This window comes from Achroia grisella, unplaced genomic scaffold (genome assembly GCF_030625045.1).
Source record: "Achroia grisella isolate CSIRO2021 unplaced genomic scaffold, CSIRO_AGI_Agris_v1 utg241, whole genome shotgun sequence".
Classification (NCBI taxonomy): Eukaryota; Metazoa; Arthropoda; class Insecta; order Lepidoptera; family Pyralidae; genus Achroia; species Achroia grisella.
The window spans coordinates 547,526-571,578 of NW_026712734.1; the positions used below are offsets into that span (position 1 = coordinate 547,526).

A 24,053-nucleotide genomic window follows, 5' to 3' on the forward strand; every position below is an offset into this window, starting at 1 on the left:
CTATACTTACATAAGCAAAATATATTACATAAATTAATGTTTTTTTATTTGAATTTATATTCAACCATCAACATTAACAGATAATTACATACAATATGTTTTATTCCTTCGTCACCCTGGTAACACTTATTTCGCGGCCATTTTAGTTTATTTGGCATAAAAAAAATTACTTGTTTTGAGAATACAAATTGTGTCATAATTTGCGTTCTAACGGCCCATTTCTACTAAAATAACGAAAGTATTTCTTAAAAATTTGTCTTGATATTTACCTAAAAATACATATTATCTATTTCTAGATGTTTTAGTAATTTTTTTGTTATGATTCAATAGTGTGAACGTATCCTTGAGATATTTGTTGGAACTTAAAATTTATTGTTTTACCTTATTAACATGGAATCTCCGAGGCAGTCCGAATCTGAGTCGTCGGACTATTGGAGAAAACAGGCTAAACATTATGAACAAAAGTAATGATTTAATGTTATTATAATTTTTGTAGTTCTACTATCAGATTATACCATACTAAAATTATTATTTTTTTAAAATTTAGAGCCATCGAATTTCAGCAGGAGTTAGATGAATATACTGAAAACTCGGCACAACTCGAAAAAGAGTTAGAAGCATCATTGGTACAAGTTGAAAAACAGAACAGAGATTTAGAAAATCAAAATCAACGACTTAAAAATGAAATTGAAATGCTAAAAGTAAGTATTTTTTAAATTCTTTGAGTAATATTTAAAACCATACAGTAAATATAAACAATCCTTGCTCAATGTTTTAGAATAAATTAGAGAGGAGTCAACATGAAACTAATGCTTTGGAGAGTGAACTACAGGCATTAAAAATAGAAAAGAACAAGCAATCTGTTTATGTAAGAGAATTAGAACAAAAAAATGATGACTTAGAAAGAGGTCAAAGGTAAAAAAATATTTATTTACTTATAACTTAGTGACATTTATTTCCTATACATTATTTAAATTAATAACTGGGTCCTAACACAACTAAGTTGCATTAGACATGGTCATGAGGTGCTAGTGCAATCAAGTTGAAACATCGAGAGAGTTTGTTTATTTGCCATAAAATTATTCATGTTAATACCTGGTTAATAATTTAAATAATGTATGTTAAAGTACGAAAGTTTCAAAATTACTTACTTCTTTACTTCCTATGATCAGGTTAGTGAACTCTTATTTTATTGTTTATGTAATTTTTTTGGAATAATATTTATAATATTTAAGTATAATATCCATATATTTTTATTACTATTTATTCTACAGAAATCCCCGTAAATCTAAATTATTATTTTTCAGGGTAATATCTGAATCTGTGTCATGTATTGAGACCTTGTTAAACCAGGCATACGAAAGGAATGCAGTTTTAGAGAGTGAAGTTGATGAAATAGAAAATTTAAGAGTTAAATTGCAAAGAGCAACAGATGAAGCCAGAGGTAAATTACACACATTGTACATGCAGAATTTATTGTATTTCATATAAAACATATCATTGTTATTTATTTCATATATTCAATCATGACAATAGTATGAAAAGGCAAAACATTTTGGAAGTAAACCCTTACAACTAAAAAATTATTGTAAAAATCAGTTTAGTATTAAGTATCAATGTTTCAGGCAAATAATCACTTTCACTTAAAAACTTTTGGATAAGAAATTTAATAAGATGACTTAAAAAAACTTTCATGTTTCGAAACATATTAAAGATATAATATTCCTTTTTGAAGTCAGTGAATATATCAATTTATACATATTATTGTTTCTCTAACTTCATTCTGTCTGTCCCAAAAGAGAAAAATCGTAAGGGAAAGAAAAAATATTAAAAACATTCTGCATATATATACTATCATAATTAACTAAATAAAAGTACTTTGAGAAAAGTACAGTTAATGTTTATGTTTATAGATCTGAAACAAGAGTTAAAAGTAGTAGAAAGAATTCCACCGCACAAGAAAGAAGATGGTATTCCTAATGAGAATACAGTAGTTAATGGCCACATTACAAATTCTAACCGGACACAGGTTGAAATAGAACCACAAAGCCTCTCATCACCACAAAAAAGTAAGTAGCTTAATATAATTCATTTTGAATTCATTATTTTAAACAGAACACAATTTATATTTTATAATCAGCCCAGTCTGTTTTTATTGTAATCAGTTCTATTTCTCAATTAATTTTTTCTCAATAGGAGAGATAAATGGAAATGCAATGACTCCCTCAGCTCGAGTATCAGCCATAAATATAGTAGGCGATCTTCTAAGGAAAGTAGGGGTGAGTTATAATATTTATGCAATATTAAAAGTTATATTAGTACTTATTGTAGTATATCTTTCTTTACAGTGTTTAAGTTATAGTTAATAATCAAAAATATTTAGATTAGCCTAATTTAATATTGCTTAATTTGTATTGGAATTAATTACTTAGAATATTCATGTAAATTTTATCTATTTAATTAATATTATCATATCCTAACCAGAAAATACGCGTAGGGTTAGTAATAAGTATTTATATTAATAATGCTTTTTAAAATATCTATGTCTCCTTTTTTATATTTTTGGATAATAGCGATACACATTACTGCTAAAAATATTACGCAGTATATTGAGAAATTATATAAAGTGTACTGTAGAATTAAAAGATGTTTTTTATAAATTAATGTGAAAATAAAAAATGTGTAGTACCTAATACTTTACGAATTAACTGTGGTCCTTGACAGTATGTATCATATTATAATATTAATAATCATTAAGTTCTATCTGATTCATAATTTACTTTAAATCGATAAACTTGTCTAGTTATCGGTTAAATCACTATCTTGGTTTTTTTAATTACGATTTATTATGCGCTATCTTTCTCAGAATCTATTTTTTATTTAGTTTAAGAGTTCGTTTTTTATGTATAGATGTAGTTACTTCTATGTTGTATATTTTCACCGCTTATAATTAGTAGTACGTAATTTGTATTGTATCTGCTTAATTCAGCACGTATATGTTTAGTTATACATATATATTTATTAATGTATAATACGTATATTTCTACAACTTTTCTCAAGGAAATAAAATAGAAGTGAACTACACACACAAATGCATAGTATTATATTATACACGCACAGAAATAAAATATCGAAGTGTTACTTTATTCTGTTTTGGAGTCGTTTGCTCGTTTTCACATGTCAACAAAATTAAAATCCACACTACTTTATTTTCGTATATTCGCGCATTCGATTGCATAATACAAACATTTATACATTTGGTTATTTCCTCGAAGTCCATTTCATTATTTAATGGGTATATATTATGTTGTATTACAACATAATATAAATCCATTAAATTCCACTATCATTAACATTTGTGAGACCACAAATATTCAGTGCAGAAACCATACCACTGCTATTGGAAGCGTTTCGACCTTTTCTATTGTTGATCAAATTCCTACCGTTATTGAGTCATCACCCACATTGCGAATGTTTCGCCTCTGAACTAGGCACCGTCAGGCATCAAATAGAAGTCGGATATAGCTTGTAAACCTCCTAGTGTTGACTGTTCGGCAGTCGCTATTTAGTCGCCGATTAGTCAACTTTGGTAGTGCAATTAAACAAAATACTATAAATCCATTAAATAAGAAACATTTATGTTTACAAACAAACTGTCTGTATTTGTCTCTGTGTCCGATTACAAGCTCTGTGTCGTGTACTGTTCTTTTTTAGTTATTTATTACATTTCTACCAATATTCCTTGGAGAAAGTTATTGAACTCATTCAAATCAATGAATATTACGAATGAGTTTAAGCTTACATTCGAAAAGTGTAAGCAATTATTTTTTTGCACTAAACCGACATCACAACGTTATAGTTGTAGTTATTAGGTTTCGATTTCAAATTTCGGATTATACTAATTATTATATCGTGTGTACACTGTTACGAAGGTATTGGTAGGGTGATAAGATATTGCCAATGTTTGGTAATGTGTGGCAACACCACTATACTATGGAGAGTTAGTACTTTTCATTCTTATGTAATTATGGTATGACATGAAATGTGATAACTGACCATTCTATTATTTCATCAGTAGATAGTATGTAGATAGTAGTAGTTTTTACTCCGCATGGTTGTTTTTGTGTAGTATGCATGTCTTTATTGCTTGCAGCTTGAAAGGTTTCTTTGCCGTGATTGTGGTAAGGTCAAATGCTCATGCGATGCACCTTCTACGGCTGAAAGCGACCACTTATCGCCAACTTGTGAAGCCAGCATCAAGAATAACAATGAATTAAAAGATGATTCGATAGAGTACCGGAAACATGTTAAACAAAATACTGATTCAAGGAAATCAGATAGTGTATCAGAAAAGTCGCCTTACATGATGGAAAAGTCAACCACTGAACCTTTCACGAGATCTGTGACAGGAGAAAATGGAAAATTAAGAAGATCGTTCGCTGTACGATCCAGAGAAGGAATTGAAAATCTACTAAATTTTACTTCAATAAGAAAAGGTTCAGAGCAAGGAAAATCCAAACAATCTATTAGACAATGACCTATATTAAATATGTCACGAAGTTTATTTTATTTTTTGTACATACATAATTAATACGTATTCATTACTGATGTTTAAAAGAGGAAATAGTTAATTTTTTGTATGATCGTTTAATGGATTAACTCCAAAAATATTAGTCCCATTTTTAAATTCCTTTTTCTATTTATTATTAGCTACTTCTGCAAGTAAATGCAGGCAGAGCCGTGAGTTGCTTTAGTACAAAATAATTAAATATTTATGTAGTAGCTAACATCGTATCTAATATCCATGCATATTATAATTTTATGAACTTATTACAAAAGATTTAGGTATCTATTAATAATTTTGATAGATGAGAACACAATAGGTGTGTATACAAAAACAAAATGGAGTAAATAAATAAGTATAGAAAAAATATACACTAAAAAATCTTGGAATACAGAAGTAAAACGTCATAATATAATCGTAGATTTACTATTTAAGATTTAGCCAAAAGTTTGCTATTCGGCAATTATTTTTACACAACTATGAATTTAACTATATATGTAAATAAAAGTACTTAGAAAAGTATAATGTGGATTATAGTCACATTCCATAAGTTGTTATATTTATATACATTGTCATTGTACATTGCAATCATATTCAGCAGAATGCAGATAAATAAGCAGTAGACTTTAATCTATAAAGTGATAATTCACTAATTTCTTCGATATTTAAACTAATTAGTAATAGTATTATTATTGTTGCATAATCGTGGGAGGCCTCTGTTTATGAAATTATACTTTTTCATAAACACTACATCCATTTTAGTATTGCGCTAATATTCTATACTAGATGACGAAATTTATTTGTTAGAATCATCAATTGGCATGTACAGTTTCTATTTGATATCATTAGTATTTTGAAAACTCACTAACACAAGTACTTATTACTTGTACTAGTGAGTTTTTCAAAATACTAATGATATTAGATTGTAAGTAATTTAATTTGGTTTACGAACCGAAGCCTGGTTCTTAATTTGACTAGAATATATTTTAGTTTTAATAAGCGCCATTTGAGAACCGATTTTAATGATACTTTTTAGTCGACAGGATTTTATGATAATATAAATATTGCATATTTTGAAATTGTTTCTTTTGTCTACAGTATTTATAAATGTTATTTTTGTAAGGTAACTATAAATAGTTACTACTATTGCTAAAAATGGTATGGTGCCATACATTTGAACAAGAAATAAATGTATATATTTTTTCATATGATTAGTTTTAGTACACCCACACATAAATAAACTAACTTTTCAAATATCGCGGGTCATCTTTATACTTTATACATTTGTAATTATTTTACTCATGTGGCTGCCTTTAGTCGAGGTGATGGTGGTAACCGCACATTAATTTCCTGTCACTTACTAATATTAACATCATTCATACCATGTACTTTTTCTTCATTGTAGGCTTTGGAATCAAAATTAGCATCGTGTCGTGGTACAGTTAGACCTAAAGAACACTCACCAAATTCAAGTTCGGATGTCAATAAGGACTACAGGTGTGTACTGAAGAACTAAGCATGGCGATTATCATCTCTCCACTGCAAAGTGCAGACTAGCTTGTTTAGCGTAAAGCTTTGTCAGAAAATAAATAGCTTCACGTTATGGTCTTGCTGATTGTAAACCTTATGTACTGTGATCGAAAACACATTTTCCTAACTTAAAAATGTCTGTGATCGTAATAAAACAATTAAGATGTTGTAATAGTGACTTTTGGCCTACCCACCGGAGATCACCATAAGTTGCAAAAATATATAGCTGATTACATACATACCTATTCATTTTATTTAAAATTATAGAATACAACGTCCAAATATTTTACGTATATAGGAATAAGAGTTTCAGGAGCTTATCTGCACTCTTATACTTAAGAATTTGGAAAGGAGATTGCGATAACAATTTGCAATGCCTATTAATTCTTAGTATTTCATATATGCATCGCTGGAATGTGGCAAATGAATTTAATACAATGATTTTTGTGTCGCCAGTAGAGCACATGCATAGTAGATATATAACGTGAACTAATCTCTACATTTTACATATTGTGTGTTTTTATTACACATTTGATTTTAATTTCATGCATTCCAGGAGTTTATCAATATACCATTAGATTTATATGCAACATTGGTATGCACCTGGTCATGTCTATTGGTGGATATAAATATTTTGGAGTGTACTTTTGTAAATAATTAGTATAAATGTGTATAAATCGTTGATAATACAAAAATTTTATGAAATATCAATAATATAATATGTAATATTTAGATATGGTTATTTTTTGTAATTTGCAATAATGTAATCTTTTAGAAAATCATATTGAATAATTTCGATATGGTGGTTTATATATTCTTGTATAGTGTTCTAGTAAATGTGTTGGGGTGTGACTCCATTAATTCTGCGCATAACACGTTAATATTTGCCTCATTAATTTTGGTTATATAATTACATAACAGGCCTATACATATGTTACAACTTTTCATCAAATTATTCCTCAATTTGTATCTAACTCTTGTATAATAACAACTGTTTTGTGTATGGTATTTGGCATGTCATTACTAATTTTGTGTTAAAAACACGCAATACTTTGGTACCCCGCAATACATCCAGTGACCAGTTTTTCTAGTTAATAGAGTATTGTTATTAAACATCACAATATACAAATATTTATCTTGCCCTGTAAGCTAAGTACTAGCACTATATCAATGTTTAGGTATTATTTTATATAATTTGACAAGAGGGTTATATCTCTATTAAATTAGTTTAAATAGCATAATTTCTTACGTGTCGCCCGTACCTAGAGGTATAAAGTTTAATGTAGCACTCTGAGGACTTTAAAATCGATCACACGCGCACCGACCTATTCACTGAGCTCAGAAAAGATTTTATGAATACATGTTTGTCAGTTACTTGTACACTGTGATTCAATTAATTAAATACCATTAAAATAAAATTGGTAAAATACTATTTCATAAAAGCAATGTAATATAAGTGCAGGTTTTTTATTTACAATTGACCTCCACAAACATTTGAATTGTATTTGGTAATGAATTTGTGTAGGTTTAGTACTTCTCTGAGTTTCATTATCCTTTTTTTCTATGTATATAATGTATAATTTCGCAGATTACAGTAAAATATATTTGTTTTATATAACGTATAAATAAATATGCTAAATATTATTCTATGCGTTTATGCAATAACGTGTGTGGTGACCAAACTTTTAATTTTGTGCCCAATAAATGATAACGACATAAAATGTATTTTATTATCTCGACAACGATTTGTTACGAACCTTGCCACTTCACCTGAGTTTCCTGGCAACCACCAAATGTTGTATGAATTTTAAATCTCAACGCGGAGCGATGGCGGTGTTCTTATATCAATTTTAATTTGTATGAAACTATTCAATTATATATGGGGTAGGAGATACTCTATTAAGCACTATACTAAAGGTAGACAGCCTAACGACCGGCCCCGTCAATTAAACAAAAACTTTCGCAGAGCGTGAATCCGTTGTGCGACAAATTTCGTTCGTGATTTTTTTAAATATGTTTAACTAGATATTATTTTATATCTAACGCTGTATTGACGCTAACTGATCAGATGATTCATTTGCAATCTATAGTGTTTAGTCCCGTATTAGGCCTGTAGGTATATAGTGTTCAAACTGCGACCTAGTGCCTATTTTTGTTCATGTGGGTAATAAGCCATTATTTTTGGCCTCGTACTACCTACTACCTCGTACTTGTACCCTGAAGTTAATCCTATAGAAAAATATGTTAGTAGTATTTAAATAAATAAAATTAGCTAGTTGTCGATTAATAGCATTCTAATATATTAAACAATTAGGTAGGAGTCTAATTCAAACACAAAATAATAATAAATAATTTACTACAGTTACACAATTTGTTTCCCCACACACACATTGGATAACATATTAGTCCATTCAAATTTTTTTGGTACATTGAATGGAGCTCTGAAATCTGTTATTAACTCTGAAATTGATTTGCTAAATAGCTTTAGCCTTATAATCAAATATGATGATTCTTTTCCATTGTTCATTACCTGCAAGGAGATTTTTCCTGTAAGCAATAAAAGGATTTAAACAAAAACACGTGTATACAAGAGTTTTTATAAACTTTATGCTTTATTCCACATACGGTACAAACATTCGAATTCATGAATACGATCGTTTGTATTGGTTTGTATGTATTCACAAAAAAAAATGTATTTGTGTATTTTTATTTGCTGTCTAGTATCTCTATAAGCTCTGCTTAGATTGGGACTAGATCGTTGTGTGAATTGTCCTGGATTGTTACTATTATTATTATTATATATTGTATTTTTCACTATATGATAATCCATAATATATAAAACAACTGTAGTTATTAAAACTAGTTTATATATATGAACTATTTCATATTTGGAAATGTAAACTAAGTGGTTCGTCTACAATCCGCGATGGATGATGGAGTAAAATTGTGTCAGTAACACAATTTTACTTCATCATCATATAGATTCTATAGAAAAGGTATAAATAAATTTCAAATAATATTTCTAACTAATTGACCGATTGTTTTTTTTTCAATATAAAAACAGAATAATGCTAAAAAGCTTTATAAGAATAGATATATATTCAATCGTATCGCCAGAATATGTAGAGTGTAATGAGGCTAGCTACACTTACCTGCTACTTTAGGAGAGTGCATTAGCCACAGGCTTACCACATACAGTGGTAGAGTTTGTATTGTGTAAATCAATTCAGCTAGTATATACTGTATTATAAGTACTAATAGCCTAAACTGAAAAATAAAATATTACGTTTCAATTTAATTGTACACAGAGTACATATTACAAAATCTGCAATGATATACAAAGCATAATTTCTACTAAGATACTAGATAATATTGACCGTTGTAAATTATAACTTACCAATGTAAATACAATATAATACATAGTTGTGGTTGGTAATAGAAGCAGAAGTATTGTAAATGCCACAGTACCAACAAATAATTCCTGATTACTGTATTCACATGAATCAATGCTACCTTTCAATGGATTGTATTTTCTTCCAACAAAAAATCTTAGTAAAGCAATTATTCCAGATATTTGAAGATTGAATAGCCTGCAACACAAACATAATATAGTAGGTATACAATAATGTGATTTAACACTGATATCAGAAATTGTCCACAACTAAGACCCAACCTGTCTTATAGTTATTTATTATTTATCAATTATAATTAATGAACAGTATTGTTATCAATGATTTCCTCTTATTAATTGTTTAACCAGTTGTGTATTCAATATTTTTTCATATTTGATTATTTAATTGAATTAGTGCTAATCGGTAGTTTGTATTCACACACTTAAAGTAAGGATAAATTTTATAAAAGAGCAACATGCAAGTTTCTTGCTCGTTCTTCTTGTGATGGGACAGCTTTCCAAAAGAGTGGTAGATTAAAAAAAATGTGATAATATTCAAAAGTGCTTCAATGTAAGTTTATTTGAATAAATGATTTTCTATTCTATTCTATTCTTAAAGTAAGGTTGCTTAGAAAATAATTTGTCATTAAAACATTTTTTTTTTTAATTTAAGTCTTAGTTTTATTGAGTCTTAAAAGACTGTGCAATTTGATATACATATTAAACTACTTCCTCCTCAGAGAGTGTATATTTGTAAATGGTCTGTAACTGCAGTATGTAAATTTCACTGAAAATGTTGATTTAGTTTACCTTGCAGCATATACATATATGCAGTAGGAATGGAATGTGGCTATTGATATCATATCAGATATAACAGCAGCCTGAAATGTAAATCCAAAATAACCCAAATAATGGTATATCTGTAATGCTGTGTCTAGTTTTTCACCAGAAACATCTGCAAAAAATGAGATGTCAAGTTATTACTACTAACAATTATAATTAAACACAATTGTGAGCAAATCTTTGTAACATTGATATGGCAAATATAGTGCTGGAACCATTAGAATAATAAATTCAATATAAACATATATTTATTTTATTACAGATTTAAGAAGTTATTATTTAAAAAATATTTAGTATTTTATGATTTTCCTCTTTTTATTTTTATAAATCAAGATCTAAGGATCAACATAACGATCAACAACAGCAAGCTGTAGTGTTATAGATAGTGTGTAGATGTGTGATGAGGTGTCATGTCCAATACTCATAGTAATAAATATTAAAACTAAAATATTTATTACTATGAGTATTGGACATGACACCTTATTATACTACTAATATTATATTACATATATATATATATATATATATATATATATATATAATATTTATATATATCTATATATAAATATTATATAATAATTACTTACCTAAAAACTGCCACCAAAGTTGAACGTGATAGGAAAAATATTTTCCAAGCATTTTATTGAATGCATTGTTAAGTTTGAGTCCGGCTGGTGCACCCATTAGCCATTTTAATAGTATGTATAGAAAATGTATGAGTTTCTAGAAACATTAATTACAGTTAATATGTATAATACTCATAATATCTTTTATAATTCTTGTATAATATAACATTTTAAAAAAATGAAATATATTGATTATATAAATCTTTCAAATTGATCACATTCGGATATCAAGTTACAATAGTCCATTCCATATGGCCATTTATTCCAATCATGTTTTAAAAATATTTCTGACAATTTTTTAATTATATTATATTTATCGACCCATTGATCTCTTATTTACAAAATATAATGACTTAATAGAATTTATAGTAAGGTTATAGGATTATAATGTGTACCTCCAACATTCCCATTAATATTGAACTCAATTCTTTTTTATCCTGTGTTATTAGTTCCATAGCAGTCCATCCTAAAATGAGATCTGTTATAATTGCCAAAATTAAATTACCTTGCCTTATGGACATCTATAAAAAACAACAGGAATTAATGGTAAACAATTTTGTATAAAGTATACATATTAGATATTTTATTTATAAAGTTATGTAAGTCAATTATTTATTTCAGTGTATGAATTTTCAAAAATATTGAGCAACATTTTGTTATCACCAAAAATTATACAATATTTTGTATACTTCTTATGATTTGTTATAGCTATAAGTAATTTATGCTTAATTTTTAATAATTTTCAAAATAAAATTCCAGTAAGGATTGTTGGTTCAATATATACATATGTAAGAATGTGTTATCATTGTGAATTGAACACATAGAAAGAATTTGTGAGACTCAGCATACTAAAGTATAATATCTTTATACTATACATATATTTTTAATACAATATGTGTTACCATTGAGTATAAGATTAAATACGATAAGAAAAATAATATATGTCATTAAATGTGCATTGTTTATTCATTCATAAGGAATAAAATGATATATGATAATATACCATAACTTACTTTCTTATCTCCTTTTATTGAATAAAATAGCCATTTTGTTACATTGATATAATTTAAAATATGCTGAATAAACATAGAGGATGATAACCAGTGTGGCATCTCAAAAACTGGTTCATACCTAACTGTACATGGAAATTCTTTACATTCATTTCTAACAAAATTTTGTAAATCCAAAAACTCTCCAGTATCACAGATCATTTCGGAATTAAGAATGGCCTCATGTTCATATATAATTACTACACAATTTTGTGTATCATATATTTTACTACCATTGATTATTAATTCACTTATTTGAATATTTGTCCTTACGAAATCTAGCAGTAACCAGTTCCGAATTTTGCTTCTGCACTTTTTCATTTTGTTTTGCAAATCGCTGCATTTACCATAAATATTTTTTTCATTTTCACTATTCTCTTTTAATAAGGTTTGAATATTACTTGAATATTTAGTTATGAAAATTGAATATGTAAAGTTGCTTGTTATTCTAACATAGCCTTTGAAATATAAATCTTTGGTAATATTTGGAAGCACTGGAAGTATTATCTTAATGGATAACATCGCAGAAATAATTAATTAATTAATTTTAATATTTGAATGTGGCAAATTCAGTAAAAATCATTTAATAATATTTATTATTTATTAGAACAGGAAAAAGAAAATATGACTATGACTGTTATCAGTGTTGATCTCATACAGAGTAGTTTTCAATTGTTATTTTATCTGTATCGATATTTCGACAGACACCTGGCTATCCGTCAAATAACAGTGTATGAGTTGAGTCTTTTTGTTTTTCCCCGAGAAAAGAAATACCAAATAAAAAAATATCAGGAAACAGTTTTTACCATCATTTATATTTTGACTTTTAGTAAAGTTATAACTAAGTTATTTAAAAAGCAACTTGCAACAAGCAAGTTTCTTATTCATTCTTCTTGCAATGAGACAATTTTCCGAATGAACTGAAGATAAAAAAAATGTTAAACTATTCAATAAAAGTGCTTCAAGAATTATTTAAATTAATTATTTTCTATTCTATTCTTTGTCTATTTCTGTTAGTACCAACAAGTCCGTGGAAGACATCCTTTTCATCTCATTTAAGAGTATTTTGAGTGTTATGTGTTCTCTAGATAGATTATTCTAGATATTTAGTTCTGTTTTAGTCAAGAAGTCGTAATTATTACATATATGTATTTATAGCAGTTAGTACATTATGTTATTAAAACCACAGAATTCATTTATGATTTCTAACGCAATGGCGCCGTCTTTGCATTATATTATAGTTCATAAATATTAGGCTAGACGCCAGTGGCAACATTGAAGTGATAATTTATTATTTATCCAAAGTCTCAAAGCGATAAAAAAAATAAAAGTCGCCATTTTTGATTGTATTTCGTCTTTTAATCGTTTCTCCAATTTAATGTAAAAATTTCAAATAATATTACGCCTAGTTATATTGAGTAGAACAATTAACTCGTTATATTACAATGCCAGGTGCTAATTGAAAGTTTGCAACAGATTTTCTACCTTCTTTTCGTAGTAGTCTCACTGCCATTACAAACGAACACCATGTCGGCACACGAGCAAATGAGGGCAATGTTGGATCAATTAATGGGTACAGCAAGAAATGGTAATCATTTGTTTTGATATTATTTTACCTATATTAACACTAGTTAAAGTGCTAATGGTTTTTTTTTTGGGTAAATCAGAATTAACCATTTTTATCATAATTTCAGGTGAAAGTGATAGACGTGGAGTTAAATTTTATGATGACGCTGTTTGCAAATCCTTTTTATTACAATGTTGTCCCCATGAAATCCTATCTTCTACGGTGAGTACTTTAACTTCAATCAAATAGTGGTCTCAACGGCAATAATAAGTTTCTGAGGTTTCATTATAACTAAATCCTTGATTTTACAGTAGTAGTATCTAAATATGGTTACTATTTTTATACATTATTGTATAAATTGAATATGAAGTTGCATTGAAATATTTAATGTGATTGTTTAACTTCTAATTAGGTATTAATTATATCTATGCAACTAAATATGTAATGACATCTCTGAAACATGGGATTTGTATTTTTTTTTATATTCTCTAATCCACATTAGGAGTTTGATTCTATCAAATGAAACAATTTATATTTTATTTTCATGCTCATGTTTTTCTTCCAACTGTTTAAATGTATGTTGCTATCTACTGTAGAATTGTTCGAAATCCCCTACATCGAAGTGGCATTAACTGTGGTGAAATATGCTTTTCAGAAAATGCCCAACACTAGTCTTTATTGCTCATCACAATACTTAACAGATGAGGGATAGATTGTATGAGTTAGGCTGTTCTGTAAGTACCAAGATGTACGTATAAAACATTTATAGTTAGCTGATTGTATTCTTAATACTAAGCAGGTTTTAAATTATTAAGGCACTTAAAATATATAAAATTACCCATCGGTAACTAATGCTGCTTTGGTGAGTACAGATAAATTTTAGGAACGGGAAAATACTTAGTCGGGTGTGCAATTCGGTGGTTCATTTAACTACATTGGGTACGTACTGTGCTATTTACATGGCTAGAATACAAAAGACAATAGAATTTGCATGTATTGCATATACCTTGTGTTAATTTTTTTTCTAAAAATGATGATGTGGTATTTACATAATTTCTAAATTACTTGTGTCAAAACAATTTAGTTTCTGAACTGTTATGGATATAAATAAGATAGTGAAATATAGTCAAACAGATATTTTAATTATGTTACTTAGTTGTAGTGAATATTTTATTAAATTCTTCAATGTCTATGTATTCCTTAAATGCTCTTGATTGGGATGTTGGTCTCTATTTTTCTTGTATTTAACTATTGCAATTACACAGACATGTATTTATTCTGAACACTCATTAAATGGAAAATAAAATTTATTATATTTGATATTTTTCTTTACTTTCATTAATTGTCTATACAATAATACAATATATATAATTCTACTAGTTTGTTTCCTCAATAGAGTGAGAATAATAAAAGAGAGTATTATGGTCATATTTTAGAGCATAAACTTCGTAGGTCTGTTTCAAATAGTAAATATTTTATACAATACTTATATACTTGTGTCACTTCACTTATATCTTATTAACATGGCTTTGTTTTGTCTTCATATGAAACCCAGCTAGTTAGGGTAATCAGGAGGGGTTTCCTCTATAAATTTGTAAGTATTTACTATAATTATCTTTATGGCCGATATCCAGGACTTCGTGTGCAGTTGGTGCTATTGTATGTATTTTGAAATAACAATATTAAATTGGATTATTATATTCAAGAGACTGTAAACTTCTTTCTATGTGTAAATTTGTTAAATATACCTATTATTATATGCACTATTTTTATTCTTATCAATTTTTGAAAATTGAATACAAATGTGGGGGAAGCAGAATATTTGTTATAATTCACAAGGGTCCAATTAATCATTGTATATTGATGACCTCTTGTTGTTGTACCAGTTTAGTAGTTTAGGACACATACTTTTCATGTGGTTTTTACTTCTATTGCAGCGAATGGATTTAGGTGAGTGTCCAAAAATACATGATCTGGCTCTTCGTGCTGATTATGAGTTAGCCTCCAAAACCAAAGACTATTTCTATGATATTGATGTAAGTATGGCATTAATTTCTTTTTTTACTAAATTTAGAATCTTTTGCCCCTTTTTGGTATGTCAGCCCCATTATATCTTGATCTTGAATATAAATTATATTTATATATATATATATAATAAAAGAAATATAACTAGATAATAAAAAAACAGTGACATTAAAAGCTTAACTATTATCTACATCATAAACCGACCTTTTTAAACTAATTTTCTTTGCACATATACGTCTTTTCTTTAGGCCAGGAAGTAGTTATAAAAAACTGATAAGACAGTCAATAGTTACTGATTAAGAAAAAAATAGTTCCACTCTTAAATTTTTTTTTCTATCTCTTGGTTAAATTACCAAGAGATAGAAAATAAAAAATTAATTCTGTCAAGATTCTACTAAATTAATTATCTGGTACCCACATAAAATGACATTATTTTTGCATTTATTTCTTAAATACGATCAGTAAAACATATTAAATATATTTTTTAATAGTTAATTCAATCATTGTTGTGGTGTTATAAAGGCTACAGAACACTTAGAGGCATTTATAGCTGACTGTGATCGTCGCACAACTGCTGCCAAACAACGTCTGGCCGAAACTCAAGAGGAACTTTCCGCCGAAGTAACTGAAAAAGCTAATGCAGTGCATGAATTGGCTGAGCAAATTGGTCAGAAGTTGGCGCGCGCTGAAGCTCTCGGCGAAGAGGGTATGGTTGAAGAAAGTTTTAAACTTATGGGAGAGGTATAATCCTGCAATAACATACAATACTCAGATTTTATTGTAATAGTAACTATAACAATGTCTATTAATATTTTCTAGGTTGAAGAGTTACGTAAAAAGAAAATGGTAGCAGAACAGGATTATAGAAATTCAATGCCCGCTTCATCATATCAACAACAGAAATTACGCGTATGCGAAGTATGCTCTGCGTATTTGGGCATTCATGACAACGACAGACGACTCGCTGATCATTTTGGAGGAAAACTTCATCTCGGTTTTATTACTATTCGAGAGAAATTAGCAGGCTTGAAGGTACATATAAATAGGTAGAAGGGTTGTAGTGAAAAAGGATATAAAATTGTATAATTGTAATTTTCCTTTTTAACAATAATATATACAGCAACATTATATCAAGGAATCCATGGTAACATGTGCATATACAGTGGGTTGCCAAATTAATAGGGACAGTCACGAAATATTCGTTTTTTGTAAAACATTGGTCTATAATTAATTAAAAACGTCACTTTAGGCTATAATTATATTTAATAATATCAGGCACATATCTTATAATGAATTTAGACTATAATAATTTAATATTTGAACAACTAGAAAATATAAACAAGTATAATAAAAATGATGATGGGAAATTATTAGTATTTTGTCACATTTCCTTTTGCTTCTATCAGTGCTTGAATCCGCCTCGGCATACTTTCAATACACTGTTTAGCACTTTCTTTTATTTTGGGATTGTGAAACCATACATTTATTAATTTTTCAATTAGTTTTACTTTGGTAGTTATGATTTCCTTAGCAATTTCCGCCTTGGTAATTTCCCACAAGTTTTCTATGGGATTCATATCAGGAGAATTGCCAGGCCAAGGTAAAACTGGAATGTTGTGGTCTTCCAAAAATTTGGTTACACTCCTCGCTTTATGACATGGAGCTGAATCGTGCATAAACACGAATTCCTCCCCATTCGGGAACCATTCCTGAAGTTGCGGCAACAGGCGAGTTTCTAATACTTGCTTGTATTGGTCCTGTCTAGGGTTCATGATTTCTCGAGCTTTTCAATTTCTCGGGTCTCGAGAATTCTCGAGGTCAATTTCTCGGGTCTTCTCGGGTTGTCGAGAAATTTACATTTATGTACGTTTTCTCATATTATTTGGTTCCAATAACGTCAAAAAATTCAGTGGTTTTCCTCTCAAATAAAAGTATCAAATTAAACTTTTATTGAGTATATTTAAAAACATTAATATTACATATGAATAATTTTTTTTTTTTAGATAGAGAAATAATATTAGAACCTTACATATGAAATTGGCGTTTTGTCGTACTGGTCACTTTGATCTCAAATATCTCTTCTTTGGTTAGGAATTCCATTTCCAAATTTATACAGCTATTCACTTTGGGTCACTCACAGCATACAAAATGAAAAAACTTAAAATATCGCGTTATTTACGAGTACGAGTTTCGCTGTGGCACCAGTGCTACACGGTGCTAAACGGCTCGAAGTATTAATGATGTGTATGGCAGTGGTCTCGCAAAAGAAAACACGTGCATTTTTGGTTCCAACGTTTTCGTTCTGGAAATTTCGACGAACCAACCAAATCCTGCCCCAAGCGAAATATGGCTAAAAAAATGTTACTTGTGAACGTTTGGTGGACTATTTCCGGTGTTGTTCACTTCGGCTTTCTTATCTTTATTCTTAAATCTGGCCAGACGATTACGGCAAATGTGTATTGTCAGCAATTGAGAAACCATGATGGAAAAGCTAGCTGCTAAACAACCGAGCTGGCCAAGAACGCTTAACCACATAGTGCACAACAGACAGTTACCAAATTAAAAGAGCTTCAATTGGAATGTCTAAGACAACCACCGTACTTCCCGGACCTTGCACCAACAGATTACCATTTTTTTTCGAAATTTGGATAACTTCTTGCAAGGGAAAAAATTACATTCCGATGGGACAGTCCAAAGTGCAAAAACAAAAGGCAAAAGTGCATAAATAGAAATGGTACATACTTTGATTAAATAAATATATATTATATATTATTTACTTTGATATATTTTGAAAAAAAAAAATTGTTTACTTTTATTCCCTTACAAAACGCCAATTTCAATTTTTTAGGACCTAATTATTCAGACTTATATTTATAATGATAGCACCATTTTTGGCTGCTTATTTAGATAAAAAAAAAACAATGTAAACAAAAATAGTTTCTACAACATAAAAAAATAATACGAAAGAAAACAAAAACGTTAATATCTTAAATTATTGCGCCGCCACGCAACAAAACAAAGGGCAATTTAATTTCTATTTAGGTACATGATTTCTCGAGTTCTCGACTTTTCTCGAGCTTGATTTCCCGGGAACAAAACCCATGAATTTCCCGGGAATTCTCGAACCGAGAATTCCCGGGAATGAACCCTAGTCCTGTCTCATGGTTCCCTGGACGATATAGAGGCGCCCAACTCCTTTTGCGCTGATGACAGACCATACCATTATTTTTACAGGGTGTTTAATTCGTTCCACTATGCAATCAGGATGAAATTTCTCGCCTGGGCGCCGCCTCACGAAGTTACTTTTGTTGGCCAGAATTTCAAAAGTTGACTCGTCTGAGAAACATACCTAAAAAAATATAGAAACTATTTATAATTTTTGTAAATATGATTTTATATAACACAAATAAAATTAACCATAGAACTGACCTTATTCCAGTCTTCAACAGTTTTCAGGCGGTGCTCACGAGCCCAAGCAAGCCTTTTCTTTTTCATCGCCTCTGTTAATCAGGGTTTCTTAACTGGACGATGACCTGTCAGGCCTTCCTCTGCCAACCTTCGCTGTACAGTTCTTTTTGAAACACGTAGTCCAGATTCCTGTACTATCTGAGTTAAAAATCCAGCACTTTTCTTTCTGTTTTGCAAGCAGATATCTCGAATTTTCCTATCGGAACGTGTTGTTGTGATACGTTTTCTGCCACATTTGCCTTTTCTTTTGGGCGAAAGTGGCTGATTTTGATCTAAATTTATTTTTATTTTATTGACGGCAGATTTCGATATCCCGGCCAGTTGTGCTATCATCCTCTGAGAGTGATTTGTGTGTAGGAGAAGGGTTTTAACCTCGGATTTTTTTCTCGGAGTCAAATCTACCCCTCGACCCATAGCCAAAGCTGAAAATATAAAAATAAATTAAAATTGTTCTAAAATCCGCTCCAAAATACTTTAATTTTAATTATAGTAAAATATTACTTACTTGCAGGTATTGATTATTTCACAAAACCACTAAAGAACTGTTTAAAAGAATAATTTACGTGTTTCACTTTTACACGTGTGAACGACTGTGTGTCTCTCCCGTCATTAAAATATATTTCCAAAATAAACAAATCTCTCAGCACTTGAAATTCACTTTGAATTTGAGTTATAGAGACAAGGTGAACATAAAAACATATCAGCAAAAAACTTTTACCACTTAAAAACGTAGTCAAGACCACTTGAAGAACAAAAATTATAAAAAATGTGACTGTCCCTATTAATTTGGCAACCCACTGTACATATATATATATATACAGTAGAATCCCGATTATCCTGACTCGTATATAAAGTAATTTTTTTTCTATTCTGATATCAAAACTAACACGAAATTCTATGATATGTTATCATATAATAAGGTGACACATATAGAATTTTGTGTTACAACTTTCTACAGCTACCATTTAAAATATTTATCCAATTATAAATTGTTTTACAACGTATTTCTACTACACTTAAATGTGAACGTAAGAACTAAGATAAGATAGCAATATTATAGTATACAGAAATCTTCCCTATCTTATCCTTGAACTGAAAGCTCATTTGCAAAGCAACCTATTTGGCGGCAAAAATGGGTGAGACCAGAGCCACGCAGTCTATCTCAGCGAAATTTAGTTGGCAGATGTTAGAATAGAAAATAATTTATTCAAATAGACTTACATTGAATCGCTTTTGAATAGTCATCATATTTTTTTTTATCTACTGCTCATTCGGAAAGCTGTCTCATCACAAGAAGAACGAGCAAGAAACTTGCGTGTTGCTCTTTTAAATAATTTTATTGTTAAATTACATTTTAAGTTGAAGTTTGTGAATACAAACTACCAATTAGCACTGATTCAATTAAATACTCAAATTCAATTAATAAAATCAATTTCAACTCAATAAAATGTTCATTATTATGTGGATACAATTATCGTATTTCTATTTATTATATTTAAATAACTATTCTATAGAAAACAGTAGATAAGAGACGCGATGAACGAGGAGCGTCGGAGCGTGAGCGAAGCGGGGGTGGTGGCGGGGGGCGTCGCCACTACGTGGGCGGGCGGGAACTAGACCGCCGCGCCCGCCGCCATCGCGAGACGGCGCGAGATCGCGATCGCAATAAAGACTCCGATCGTGACCAGCGGGGCAAGGAGAGGGAACGTGACCGTGATCGCGAGCGCGATAGGAGGTGAGCATACATTATTTTAGTAGTCGGCAGATTGATAGCCGTGCCATTTTTATTTAGTACCAAAGACGTGTTACGCTTTGGATGGCGAGACAATATTTCGCATTAATATATATATATATATTCATATATAATTATTAATGCGAAATATTGTCATTTATTAAATACATATTGATTATATAGTAGTATATATGAAACTAAATGTCACCTGCGACTTGGTCTGATTTATTGAAATGAAAATAGTCATGTCTGTTTTTGTGTTACTGCTAAGACAGTAGTGAACACTTGAAAATTCAATTTTTGTATGAATTTAGAATGGCACACAGGATGTTTACCCATCTGATGGTAAGTGGTAACAGTCGTTCATATATACGAACAGCGCTACGTTCTCGTATTACGCCCGTGATTAAGATGTCACAACTCTTATTCTGCAATCTTACTGCCTTATCTCACCCTTCAACCGAAACAACGTACAAAGCAAGCTTATTGGCAGTTGTAATAGGTGCGACAAGGGTACCCATTCAAACGTCTTTTAACAAAGTCAATCTCGGTTAGAATCGATAAAATCCACTGTCATGTAGTCGTGAAAGGTAACGAAAGTGAATAGTATCAATGGCAACACACATTGCCGGTAGTTCCGTCTTTCAGTTAGAACTGAATGTAATCTCACTGTATTTAATAAATAAATATGTACAGGCGCAGTAGGTCGCGGAGCAGAAGTAAACGTGAAGGGTCCCGAGAGCGGTCCCGAGGCCGTGACCGTGACCGCGAGCGGGAATCGCGCCGCAGTCGTTCTCACCGCTCGGGATCACGTGAACGACGCAGGGATTGAACGCTTCATAACATATACTACTCTGTTTTCATTTAAAATCATCATAACATTTGATGCTTGAAATTCGTATACCGAATACATAGATATAAACTTATGATGTCAAACTGAATTGTAACAATTAAATTTATCCATCCATCGTCTTGAATAGTGTATAAATTAGAAAAAGTCTAAATGTTTGGTTATTACAATGTATGATCTGTTTTTTCTGGATATATTTAGTGAACAATTTTGGCATATTTTTTACTAAAATATGAAGAAAAGTATAGCATATTATAGTCTGAATTTTATTTGTACGTAGAGATAGCTATTGTTCAATCCGAGCAAAGTTAGAATCGGGGCGCTAACAATAAATTAAACGTATTATTTTATTAATATGCAATGTCTCATCTTAATTAACTCAACATTTATTTTTGTAGTTATTTCAATGTACCTTACATTCCAAAATTGTTTATTACTTATGTCAGGTAACATAAACGTAATTAAATGCAATTGATAAAGCAGTTTCGAAGTAAGAGCCGCCTCGAATATAGGCATTATTTGCTTTTGATGATTTTATTGACTAGTTGGTATTGTAATTCTTAGTACCTACGTGATATGTGAACGACCACTAAAGGCCGCTTTTTTTGTAAAGGTTCATTGAAAATAGGCAGAATCATTTAAAAATACATACAGCCATATAAAATGTGTTTCTGCACACTTTTGTCGTTATAACTAACTTCAAAAAAGAAGTTTCCGAATTTAAATATACGTTTAATTTGTAGGTTCGCCAGAAGTGCTGTTATGTGCCTTTGCCAATTCTGAATTAATTTATACATTTCTATTAATTAAAGTCTCGTTCTAATTTTGTCGCTGTTAGAGGGTATTTTATGTAAACAAAAATTGATTTATAAATATAGGTTTTTGGTTTACTTAAGGTGTTGATTTTCTTTATTTTTTAGCGACTGAACTGTTATAAGTAATCTTTGAACAATTTCCTGGTGAAATAAAATGACTATTCTTGCGTATGTATTTAATTGTCTTGTGGGCTTAATTAGATTTTCATCACATTTCAAAAGTCTAGGGCTTCAGTCCTATACTTATAATTTCGAAATAGTATTTCGCTGCAGAAATTAAAAATAAAAAATGATAAATTAACCCAAAAGAGTGAAAATATTTTATTAATGTGGAGTAGTATATCATTATCATATGTCTTTTTGTTTACTAGATTCTAAACAGTAGTATAACGTTAATACATACCCAAAATTAGGGAATCTTTTTCATTTATAAGCAGGTTTAATTAGGATAGTTATGTTTTTTAATAACTTGTCTCTTGTAACTTTGAATTATTAATTTTGAACCTAGAACGGGGTATATAAACAGGGCTTTAGAAGAGAATGTAAGTTCAACTCGTTCCAATAAAAGATTGAAGTGATGAAATAGGTACCTAGGTAGTTTTTAAAAGAATTATTTAAATAAAAACGATTCTGAATGTAAGCCATTATCAGTATAAGCAGACATTTTAGGACATTATCATTTATAAATCACCAATATTGTCCTAAGTTATTTCAATGTTTACTTTCATCTTAGATATTATGTTTGTTATTTGAATAAAATTAATATAGTAAGCTGAAAATTGTTTTTAATTTGTTTTCCCTAGAAATTTACCCATTTGATTAGTTGAATGGAGCATTTGAGTCATCAGTTCCATTTCCAAGAGTTGGCTGTATGAAGCCTGTCGCCCTCGACGCCATTAAGTTTTGGAAAATTATAGTCGATTTTTTGATCTCGGAACCTAACACCAAAATAATGCATTAAATATATATAATATATAAAAATTAAAATGACCTGGTTTGTGCAGATATCTTTCCTCTACAACTTTTATTTAAAACATTTTGTCAAATTTCTTATCGATAACGAATTGTATTGAAGAAAGGGTTTGCAGCCCTTTTTTAATTTTTTAAATCTTTTTTCCCGTCATATAAATCAAAATTTCTTTCTGAATATTATTATTCATGTATTTGCGGACTTTTTTTTTATATATTGTGCCAAAACTGGTCACCTTTGGTTTTAGTGAAATAAATGTAATTAAAAAAAGTAATTTCGTACAATAACCCTATATTCATTAATATGTACACTTTATTAATTTTGTGTTAATGATTATTAAATAAACACCTACACGTTATTTCTAAGTAACCTATAAAATTGAGTAAATAATATTAATTTCTTATAGTGCCACATCCCTATTGAAAAAATGCAATAATGGAAACAATGAATGTTAAATTTGTCTACGAAATAGAAAATAGACTATTCTTGCAATATATTAAAAAAAAATAGATTATATACATATTATGTTCAGCTCATTCTACGATTATTCAAGTCATACATAGGATACTGAAAAGAGATCAATAAATAAGATTAAAGGAAAAAAGAAAATAAGTAGAATAATT

At 29.7% G+C, this 24,053-nt stretch overlaps 3 protein-coding genes across 6 annotated transcripts; 2 read left to right on the forward strand and 1 right to left on the reverse strand.

The window, feature by feature from the left end:
• Positions 1–146: 146 nt before the first annotated feature.
• On the forward strand, positions 147–7,832 carry LOC131842500 (nuclear distribution protein nudE homolog 1). Of its 2 annotated transcripts, none has more exons than XM_059191037.1 (7): positions 147–464; positions 548–701; positions 779–915; positions 1,308–1,444; positions 1,914–2,069; positions 2,197–2,279; positions 4,154–5,963. In XM_059191037.1, exons 1-7 carry the CDS (start codon positions 391–393, stop codon positions 4,535–4,537), a joined length of 1,125 nt encoding a protein of 374 aa, XP_059047020.1. In that variant the 5' UTR covers positions 147–390; the 3' UTR covers positions 4,538–5,963. The 2 variants fall into 2 exon arrangements, with proteins under 2 accessions (XP_059047020.1, XP_059047021.1); XM_059191038.1 differs by lacking the exon at positions 4,154–5,963 and adding an exon at positions 5,970–7,832 and having other exon boundaries at positions 150–464.
• Positions 7,833–7,982: 150 nt separating this feature from the next.
• On the reverse strand, positions 7,983–12,647 carry LOC131842498 (phosphatidylinositol N-acetylglucosaminyltransferase subunit Q). The gene is made up of 7 exons (XM_059191036.1): positions 11,968–12,647; positions 11,350–11,475; positions 10,916–11,051; positions 10,296–10,440; positions 9,492–9,684; positions 9,247–9,361; positions 7,983–8,641 (listed from the first exon to the last, which is right to left on the reverse strand). The coding sequence occupies exons 1-7, from the start codon at positions 12,523–12,525 to the stop codon at positions 8,457–8,459; spliced, it is 1,458 nt and encodes a 485-aa protein (XP_059047019.1). The 5' UTR covers positions 12,526–12,647; the 3' UTR covers positions 7,983–8,456.
• A 649-nt stretch (positions 12,648–13,296) lies between these two features.
• Positions 13,297–22,290, forward strand: LOC131842518 (putative RNA-binding protein Luc7-like 1). 3 transcript variants are annotated; one of them, XM_059191074.1, is made up of 7 exons: positions 13,297–13,591; positions 13,698–13,792; positions 15,508–15,606; positions 16,118–16,336; positions 16,415–16,627; positions 20,578–20,798; positions 21,492–22,290. In XM_059191074.1, the coding sequence occupies exons 1-7, from the start codon at positions 13,531–13,533 to the stop codon at positions 21,625–21,627; spliced, it is 1,044 nt and encodes a 347-aa protein (XP_059047057.1). In that variant the 5' UTR covers positions 13,297–13,530; the 3' UTR covers positions 21,628–22,290. The 3 variants fall into 3 exon arrangements, with proteins under 3 accessions (XP_059047057.1, XP_059047058.1, XP_059047059.1); XM_059191075.1 differs by lacking the exon at positions 13,297–13,591 and adding an exon at positions 14,226–14,304 and having other exon boundaries at positions 13,701–13,792; XM_059191076.1 differs by lacking the exons at positions 13,297–13,591; positions 13,698–13,792 and adding an exon at positions 14,226–14,318.
• Positions 22,291–24,053: the final 1,763 nt, after the last annotated feature.

Coding starts and splice junctions, on each gene's coding strand:
- LOC131842518 (XM_059191074.1), top strand. CDS start 13,531: ATGTCGGCACACGAGCAAATGAGGGCAATGTTGGATCAATTAATGGGT. Junction 15,607..16,117: donor ACTATTTCTATGATATTGAT/GTAAGTATGGCA, acceptor GGTGTTATAAAG/GCTACAGAACACTTAGAGGC. Junction 20,799..21,491: donor GATCGCGAGCGCGATAGGAG/GTGAGCATACAT, acceptor AAATATGTACAG/GCGCAGTAGGTCGCGGAGCA.
- LOC131842500 (XM_059191037.1), top strand. CDS start 391: ATGGAATCTCCGAGGCAGTCCGAATCTGAGTCGTCGGACTATTGGAGA. Junction 465..547: donor GCTAAACATTATGAACAAAA/GTAATGATTTAA, acceptor TTTAAAATTTAG/AGCCATCGAATTTCAGCAGG. Junction 702..778: donor ATGAAATTGAAATGCTAAAA/GTAAGTATTTTT, acceptor TCAATGTTTTAG/AATAAATTAGAGAGGAGTCA.
- LOC131842498 (XM_059191036.1), bottom strand. CDS start 12,525: ATGTTATCCATTAAGATAATACTTCCAGTGCTTCCAAATATTACCAAA. Junction 11,052..11,349: donor TATTAATGGGAATGTTGGAG/GTACACATTATA, acceptor TAATGTTTCTAG/AAACTCATACATTTTCTATA. Junction 9,362..9,491: donor ATTATATTGTATTTACATTG/GTAAGTTATAAT, acceptor TTTATTTTTCAG/TTTAGGCTATTAGTACTTAT.